The sequence below is a fragment of the Chinchilla lanigera genome, unplaced genomic scaffold (assembly GCF_000276665.1).
Source record: "Chinchilla lanigera isolate Chin_1 unplaced genomic scaffold, ChiLan1.0 scaffold00031, whole genome shotgun sequence".
Classification (NCBI taxonomy): domain Eukaryota; kingdom Metazoa; phylum Chordata; class Mammalia; order Rodentia; family Chinchillidae; genus Chinchilla; species Chinchilla lanigera.
Window position 1 is genome coordinate 20,779,311 of NW_004955432.1, and position 9,978 is coordinate 20,789,288.

The following is a 9,978-nucleotide window of genomic DNA, read 5'->3' on the forward strand; positions in this document are numbered from 1 at the left end:
TTCAGAGCAAAGATGTATTCGGAGCTGTAGTGTGCATGACGTTTTCCACCTCAGTCATGTTGAAAATTTTACATGATGCTATGGAAAAACACAAAAATCTTTCAGTATAGTTTCATAATGTAAGTATACAACAGAAACATGGACAGTGTAACAAAATAAACTTTCTCAGTTAAAATAATTGAATTTGCATGGCAGTTGATTAAGTTTGAACACTAAGAAGAACATAGCTTACACAAATTGTTTTCTCATTTGATTTTTTAAAATGATTTTTTGGGGCTGGGGATTTAGCTCAGCGGCAAAAGTGCCTGCCTGGCAAGCGCAAGGTCGTGAGTTCGGTTCCCGGTACCGGAGAAAAACCAAAAACCAAAAAAAAAACAAATGATTTTTTGCAGAAATATAATGGATAAAGGGTCTAATGTAATAGTTTGTATGATACATAGATATAACTTAATTGAATAGATAATTAACTACTTATTACCTTGATATTTCAATAAGAGAACTCATTTCAATCCACTAAAACTATTTAACTTTGAACTAGTACTTTCAAACTATTTAAAAGTGTAATAAACTTACTATTATTATCAAGCACTTAAACATCAAGGGAGACAAAATAGTTTGAAACTTATTTCAAATATAATGGTGATTATATTTTGCTTCATCAACATTTTGAAATTACCACTGGACTTCTACTGAACACTAAACTAAGTGCACAGAGAGAGGTAAATAATTTTAGTAACATATTTATTAATGAAACTTCTGTATCATCCATAATCCTGGGAGTAAGATTTTTTTATAAGAAGAAGGTACCACTTTTTAGAGTAATTTTAATAAACTGAAAGAATGTTGTTGCCTTAGTTATTTTCTCCTAGCTGGGACAAAGTATTCAATACTCACAAGTGAGAGGAGGAAAAGTTTATTTTAACTCACAGTTTGTAGAGGTTTCAGTCCATAGTTGGCTGCATCCAAAGCAGAGGAAAAATGGCTCATGACATGGCAGGGAGGAAGCAGGAGACGCCCTTCTGCATTCCCTTTTTATTCCATCAGGCTACAAGCTTATTGGCTGGTGCCATCCACACCCAGGGTGGGTCTTCCCTTCTAGGAAAGTCTGTCATTCAGACACACCCAGAACTGTGCTAAACTGATCAGCCGTGATCCAGTCCCTCCCAAAAGCCTCAGCTATGAGCCCATGAGAATTTTAGAGAATTTCTAGGTATTAGCCATAGCAGATGCTAAACTCAACAAAAACTAATGCACCTTCGTTTCATTTCATTGAAATGTACAATTTTTATTTATCTCTTGTCTTGGGTGAAAGGTTAGCAGGAAACTACAGTGAGACCTCTGTTGTCCAAGGGCTCCAAGCTAGAACTCTCCACTACTCAAAAAGCAAAGTTCAAAAATATCTGCTTAGTGTTAGTAACTTCATTCCATCGTCAAATCAAATAGACAATCTGAAGAAACCTGTACAGGTGAAAGAAGGTCACATGTTGTGTCTCACTTTGTACATAAAGGGGTGGTGTTTCGGGCCAAGGGCAGCAATCCCCCAGACGACGCACAGTGCTTGTGTCAGTGCCTTAAAACCTGCATCATGGCGCTTTGTGTGTGTGTGTGTGTGTGTGTGTGTGTGTGTGTGTGTGTGTGTTCTCTTTGCATAAGATACAGTAACCATGGAAGAAAGTGATACCAGCCATAAAGCTAAGAGGATGATCAAGAGCCACAACACAGTTAAAGAAAGAATCTCCCTCCCACTGGGAGATTCATTCAAGTCCTGGAAAAACGAATCTATAAATGCAATTCTGGGCACTTACAACCAATTCTTTGGTTTTCCTTTGTTTCCTGTGGGAAAAATATGTTTAGTGCTTGGACTTTTTGGTGTTTGAACACAAATTTGGGACAGATTGAGTTTGACAACTGAGGCACCACTGTGCTTCAAGCTTCTAACTGTTTGCTCCAGTGTATCAACTTTCACTTAGATTGTGGTTTAGGACTCTAGGAAAACACAAGTTCTCGCGTTCCGGTTTGCTCCATCCCTTGGGATAAAGTGCGGAGCGGATCCAGCTCCTTGAGTTAAGAACCATTGCGTCTAAAGGGTGGCTTCAGCAGGACCAAAGCAGGACATGATCTATATGCCTTTTGCTGAACTAAACACTGGCATCAGAACTTGGGTGATTAAAGAATCCCCCATAGCATTTTTTTCAGAGAAACTTAAGTTTACTTTGGGAATTAGACTTGGTTTTTAAGAAGACAGCCTGAAAAAAAGCAATGCTAAGGAAATTCAGGACCCTCTAAAAGGACTGATTTATCACAAACACACACAAAATCACCCACACACAAACCCACATAATCTGTGTGGCCCTAAGAAGTTACTTCTGCCTAGTTCTGGAGTCATTCACACCCTTGTTTGAAGGAAGTTTAGTTTCTGGAAGGCTGAGTGAGCACAGACAGTGTCCATCTGCTGGAGACTGAGAGAGAGGAGCTCTGGGTCTCAGGGAAGACCAAGTGCAACATTTAAAAGTCACTGCAGCAATTTTAAAGGACATAGTTTCATTTTCTAATGGTTTATTTCAACCTTAACTTTTTATAATCTTTGGCATTAATGGTTATGTTTTATGTGGCTTAGATATTTTTATTTGGACATTGTTTAACAATTATACCTTTATAAACCCCATTGCCTTTCTGCTGCTTAAAAATTGTCTCTTAGTCTTTAGTGAGCTTTCTAAGCAGGACCTTATTACAGAGAGACCCAGGACAGATTGTCTGCATTTTGATATCTAAAAGGCAAAACCTGTAGGATGAAAATAAGCAGATAATGCTAACTAGTATCACACCTCAGCAGCAGCACTATGAAACCTGTGCAGTGAAGAAACACTATTCTGATATTGATGGTGCAGTTCATGGCGTAAACACAAGTGAGATTTCTGAGCACACCCTTTACTTCCTTTTCTTTCACTGCTCTTCCCTTCTTCTCCCTTTCTTTCTCTTTTCTTTCTTTTTGTCTCCCACCCTTCTTCCCTTCCTCCCTACCTGCTTCCTTTCTTATCTCCTTCCTTTTACCCTCATTTCCTTCCTTCCTTCCTTCTTTTCTTTCTTCCTTCTTTCCTCCCTCCCATCCTCCTCCTCCTTCATTCCCTCTCTCCTTCCTCCCCTCTCTCCTTCCTCCCTCCCTCCCTCCCTCCCTTCCTTCCTTCCTCCTTTCCTTCCTTCCTCTTTCCTTCCTTCCTCCCATCCTTCCCTCTCCTTCCCTCCCTCTTTCTTTCCTTCCTCCCTCCCTCTCTCCCTTCTTTCTTTTTTTCCTTGCATTTTGCTATTAGGTTGACCTCTGTTGACCCTGGTCAATAGTGTCTTGGGCACACTTCAGATGTTTTTTTGTCTGATAACTTGATAAAAGTTGAATGAACAGCCCATTTGTTAGAGAGTTTTTTCAAAAATTCATATGGAACTTGATGTAGAATTGTGAGATGACTTAAATGCTCCCAGGATATATAAATGAGGACCTATTTTGATATAGATTTGCACATTCCAAGAAATGTCACAGAGCAAGTGTGCATGCTGGAGTTCTCTCAATGAGCCTGTGTGCATCTTCTGTCCGGGCTTTGCTCTTGCTTTTACTTTTGTGCCTTCTCTCTTTCATCCCGTTACTAACTCCTTCACAACCAAAAGATGTTCTCCAAATTCACTGGACTCTTCTGACACTTTTCTCTTCCGGTTGGGCTGCGTGGCAGCTCTTCTGTATCGGCACGGGAACTAATTCCTATCTTGTGGTTGTCATGTATTACATTGTGATCTTCTCTATACTTGGCCATTTCGCCTAACTCACCCCGAGGTTATCTCAGATCTGCAAGTCTGTGCTACTCTTAAGTGCTGTCATGTCATCCAACACTGGCCATTATTTCTACTTAAACTTTTGTCTGTGAGTTACTTGATTATGTCTACCAGCCTCAACACTCAATTTTATAGGCTGACACGCATGTTCTCTCTCCATTTTCCTTAGTGTTCAGCGGAACACCTGTTGTATAGATGAAAAACTAAATCCCTATTGTGAAGACCTAACAGGAGGTCGATGCAATCAATCAATATCTGCTGAAAATAAGATGCTAATTTTAAATAAAGTCCAAGCTTTTCAACTTATAAATCACAACACATTACATTACAATACATTTGATATCTGTCAATGAAACCATTGATACATCAATAATATCAGTGATAAAACTGAAGAATGGATGGTAAAGAATGTGTGTATTTAGAGGACTTTGTACATGATAGTCATTATAACTAATGCTAAGAAAGGAGTTATAGCCATTGTCGAAGGGGAGAAAGGTTTGAGCTGAATGCATTGAGTCTCTTCAGAGATCCAGAGCGGATTACTTTCCCTACTGACAGTAACAGAAAAGCAATTTTAAATAATTATTAACCAAGGGGGTCTAAATAGACTGCATTTCATATTTCTAAAGACATTTTGTGGCTGCTTTAACAAATTACTACCAACTTGGTAGTCTAAAATAACAAACATTTTTTTCTTAAAATTTCAGAGTCCAGCAGTCTGAAATGAGGAGTTGATAGTGCTGCACCCCTTCTGGAGGTTGTAGGGAGAAATTCTCCCCTTGCTTTTTCTGCTTTCTGGTGAATACCAGATACCTTGGCTTGTGGCCGTTTAATTCCAGTCTCTGAAAGCCATCTTCACAAAAATTTCTTCTCTGTATCTGTTTTCTCTGTGTGTCTCTCTTAGGAACACTTGCCTAATTCAAGATGGTGCCCATACTACAAAATATTAAACTTCATTATATTTGCAAAGACTCTTTAACCAAAAAAGGTTATGTTCAAGCTTTCTGGTGATTAGGATATGGACTTTTCTTGTAAGGTGCCTATATTTACTTGACTTCAACTGTCTATACAAATTTGGTTAAGGCAAACACGCCTTTGTATAAATTGGCTGCTCTAATAAAAAGTGAAAGGAACAAAAATTAAAAGTAAAGGTAAGTTTGAACAAAAAGTTCCTGATCTCACAGGAAAATAAATTATTTGCAGTGAGTTTAGAAATATGTATCAGCCACCTCCTCTCCCCAATATATCCTCACTACATCTACATGTAATTTCTGGTAATTTTATTGCATTACCTGTCATAGCAATAAAAATTCAGTTAAGACATTATTATTATTATTATTACTATTATTTTTGCAATATATAACATTTCTGTCAGCCACTTGTGGGCCTGGAGACATTTCGAGGGCTGTGAATATAGGCAAAGGGCTGCTCCAGAGTTAGGCAGACTAGGAGTCACCCCTAGCTTTGTGTGTGATGCAAGAAGTAAGTTCCTCCCTTGCGAATCTTGGCACACACCTGCACAGGGTCTAAAGTAGGGCACCTGGCGTTGCAGGAAAAGATTATGAGGCTCTGGGGAACAGAGAGGGCTCTGCAGAGTAGGAGAGAGAGTGAGCAGCAGTGGAAGAATATTCAAGGAAATGTTGCCTTTTTCTCAAGTTGATGAAATGTCTCACGATCAGGTGAACAAGGGAGTTTAGTTATAACCCTTCATTTTTTCATTTAGTGTCTATTGCTTAATACAGAGTTTGGCAAAACACAGATACTGATTTAAATGTCAGGTTTGAAAGAGCATTGTATCTTTACCCAGGCATCTAGGTGAGTTTGGGGGTTACAATAGCACAGTGCTTCATCTTCTACATCATGTTACATATTTTGTCAAGATCATGGTGCTTATCTCTAATTTCAATTTCAGCAGATCAGCCGTCACTTATAATGGCTTCCTATACGGTATTTACCGCTTTCCCACAATTCTTGTTCCCGCGCGACCTCTAGGTTCACCTTCCGTACGTGCAGGAAGAGCCTGCCTGTTGTGCGCTGCTTCTGCTATGTCATTTTCATTTTTGTCTTCAGCCTTGCGGCTCTCATTTGACGTATACTACTGAGTGCCGTCACGCCCGCTTCTCTTTCCCTCAGACACAGGAGGAGCGCCCCGTGACAGCAAGGAGAGACTCTTCAGCCAGTGCCCAGGCCAGAGAGTCAGGCAGCTGCGAGGGACGCTAGCTGAGAGCTTGGAGCACAAGGACAAGTCAACCTAATTTGGTAGTGGGAGAATTTTCTGTGATTCTTTGGTCACACACGAACAACAGTAAATCTCTCAAACTGCCAAATACAGCACCAGGGACCCTTGTTTCAGCGCCACTTAGAAATGATGGATTCGTTTACATCCAGTCTGAGAGGAACACGAGCAAAAAGCCTGCCTAGCAAGAAACTTAGGCTCCAAGTGCCAGCTCTGTAATTAGAACATGAAACAGCCTTTGCCAAGTCATTTAACTTCTCTGGGGCTTCTACGTTTCTCTGCTGTGGCAGGTGTTATCTCGTCTGTGTGGAATTCCCTGACCTCTTTGACAGGCAAACTTTTGCTCAGCAGCTGCACTCGGCTCACTACCGTTTTCTCTTTGAAACATCTCCCGACTTCCCCCGCCCACGCCTGAGCTGCACTAGGTGCCACTTCCTCTGGGCTCCTGCAGGACTGAGATGCTGTGACGGGCTTTCTCCCACGCGGCTGCCCTGCGCTTTGCAGACTGAGCTCCCAGAAGACTAAGACAGGATTTCCTCTTGTGCTGAAACTTCAGTCCCTGACATGGCCTGCTTTGACATGTGGAACACACTCACCTGATCTATGTTTGTTGAACTTATAAATAAAATTTATGTCACTGTATGTCTTTATATGTCAAAAGGAGCTAGGCAAGCTTGGTAGCTTTTAATCTTTTAAAAGAGAAAGATCCAGTTTTTTTCTTTCTCAGTTAAAAATTTAAGCAAAGGACCCATATGTTTGGAAAAGGAAGAATAAAGTGTTTTATTTGAAGAATGGGATTCAGACACCTGTCCACTTGACTGTCTTAGCACTCAGAAGTAGGGGGGGGGCGACACCTTAAAAAGAATGCTGCTCAGAAACAGTCCTACTAACAGCCTGTCATTCTGTGAACTTGACTCCTTCCAACAGCACTACCTTTAAAATGTGAACATTTTCAATGGCATTTTTCCTAAACTGTGAAAATATTGACAGAATTCCTGAAAAAACAGAATATACTCCCCGCAGTCACCCGATCTTTCCTTAATGATGCAGGTCTTCATTAGGAATACCACACTGACCCTTCCACTGAGCTGAATTCGCAGAGGCACAGTTATGACATGTTTATTTTCTCGTGTCTTTCTTGTCTGTCGGCTGTCATTTCTGCTGCTGTCATTTCTCACTGACCTAATAGATCCCTTAGCTAATCGCGTCTCAAAAGGCCTATACCCCAAATTCTCTTCTAATACGTTGTGAAGGAAAAAAATAGAAAATAACATCTGTTTGGTGGTGTATATTCACAAAAGAACAAGTGAGATTTGAGACAGACAGCAGCTTCTGTCTTGCTCCTTGGTGAAGGTCGTGAGAATTATTTGAGATATTTAGGCAGTTTGGGTAATTTTCTGGTTTCTAGATCTTGGGTCTGGGAATTGCTAAGGTGATACTTCTACATAAATGAGGTATATATGTTCTCTAGAAAAACCGCTGTTGGTATGATCTGGGAATGACTGCATGAATGTATTTTAAGCGAATTAAACACATTTAAGTCAACTCATAAAATATTAGCCTATAAGCCCCTAATGCATGTTTATTTATAAATTATACAGAAACACTCTCCTACTAGTGTGCCGTACACCTTATATTACATACTCAAAACTATAAATTAACAGTGATAACATGAAAACATACATAAGATGATTATAGCATTTTCTGCTCATATTCCCTGGGAGTTCACACCCAATTTTACATCCTACTTGTAAGCTTCTGCTTTAGACATCGATGTCAGGTTACTAACTTTGAACTTACCTAGGCAGATAAACTTCTGTCAAAGTGGAACCTCATTCAACTGCTTTTCAAGACATTAAATCGAGTCTATTTATCTCCAGGGTTGAATGTGTAGCCTAACATGTAGTAAGTGTACAATCAATGATAAAAATGTTTAATGAATGAACGAGGAAGATTAATCCTTAAAGAGGCTTCATAAACTTTTAATTATTTCTTTTTTTATATATGTCAGATCTCTTCCATATATCTGTATTATATCACTAGGCAGGAGTAGCTGTATACACACCGGGACGTGAGTCAGAGGGCTTTCATCTAGAGCGAGGGCACCAGCTCCCCTGGAAAGCTGGTCCCCTGGAACGCGCCTACCCACTAGATTTCTGTATTAGGAGCCGTGTTGAAATGGGGGTTAATACGGACCATGCAGGGCAGGCTGGGACAGCAGGCGGAACACTGCTGGTGGCAGCCCCTAAATAACGGCGACTCTTCTCCCCAGGCAGATAACAGTATTAGGATACTCTGGGAAGTCTGCTACAACTCCAAGCTAATGCAGCACCGCCATGGCCTGTGCTCCATACACACACACGGCGGCATACTGCGCAGTCGCCCTAGCGCCTTGCAGAACTCCATCTACTGTGTACCATTCTTTACCTGACGAACTCAAGAGCGTCCTCCCGAACTTGCTAGTCCTGAACGTCTCCATCACGGAAGGTGGTGCTATCATGACCTATCAGAGCCGCAGGACGTCCGGCCGCACTGCCTGGGTCATTCCAGGTCTCGCTGAACTTCCAAGCACTCATTCTAGGGCGTCCAAACCATTCCACACGTTACAGCAGAGGGACGTCTCTAAGAATACTCCGGCTAAAGTACCCTGCCCGCTGTATTCTGAAGGTTTGTGTTCTCCGCAGCTCCGACGCTGAACACTAACCCTCAAGGCGATGGAGGTAGAAAGTGGGCCCTGGGGAGGTAATTAAGTCTCCCAAGGCAGAAAACAGAGAAAAAGCAAGCGCTCTTGTGTCTTCTTATAAGGGGACTGAGTTCAGGATCTACTTACCCCTCAAAGGCCCTGCGCGCTAGTACGAACATATGGGGTTGAGGACTTCAACTTCTGAACTTGAGAGGTCATGACACTGAGTGAAAAACAAATGTGGTCACGCCAGGAACCAAGCCTGGTCAGTCAGCCCGGTACGTGCAGCGTGGGTGGGGAAGGAGACGATTTGGGGAACCCTTAGGGGCCACAGGCGGGTTCCCAGCATTGGGAAATCACCTCAAGGTCCCCTGGACGCCCGGAGTTCGCCTACAGAAGCAGGATAATCCTGAAGTCAGACAAACCCGAGCTCAAACACCAGCAGGGTAACCCTAGCCTTTCACTTACAGAGCTAACGTAGGAGTTCACCGCTATGATGGTGCGTCACCCGCTATTCTCGTGCACCCGTGTGGCACAGGCTACAGCCCTGCTCCACTCCACCCACTGGATCAAGCTACACCTAGAAAAAAGGTGAATGCTATGTACAGTTTCTTCGATTTTTGTTTCCATTACTACTTCTCTTTTTTTGTCTTCGCGTCAGCAACTAAATTTATTTATGCTTCCTTTAACAGAATTCTGCAGTTCCCTAGCGGGGTATGTTACTGAAGTACTTCTTACCTGCAAATTCCTCCACACCAGGTATTCCTGGCTCATCAGATGAAGCTACCATCCAAATGTCTCATTTACAAACAAGAGTTGGTGGGCTTCTGAGTGCTGACCACAAGTTGTGCCCCACAGATGGCACCTGTCCAGGGAGGCGGGCAGCTCCCAGGAGGCGGGCCTGGAACCCAGGCAGCCCAGGCGTCCCGGGTCACCGTGCCCTGGATTCCTGCAGTGACCTGGGCAAGTGCGACTGGTTCTGCCTGCTCGGGGACCCTGTTGGACCCACGTAATCAAAGAATTTAAGAGATGCCGAGATGTAAGGCCGACTGGGGCCGAGTTAGGGACGCGCAGCGCGGTGAAGCGCGGGAGTCGGCCTCTTTTGCCTGGTCCTCCGCGCGAGGTCTTTGGCTCCCTGCGGGCTTGCGGCGCTTCCTTCAGCTCCGGGAGGAAGCGCCCAGCGGGAGCGGGGCGCCGCCGGGCCCTGGTGCGCACGTCGCGGCCGGCGCGCTCGGCCTTG

General features: G+C 42.7%; 1 protein-coding gene across 1 annotated transcript; it reads right to left on the reverse strand.

Moving 5' to 3' along the window:
* Positions 1-9,229: 9,229 nt before the first annotated feature.
* On the reverse strand, positions 9,230-9,978 carry LOC106148918 (translation initiation factor IF-2-like; the record flags this gene model as incomplete). Its single annotated transcript, XM_013516053.1, is given in 2 exon segments — positions 9,230-9,318; positions 9,477-9,978. A coding segment is annotated over 1 exon segment (457 nt), but the record flags the coding sequence as incomplete, so codon positions are not given.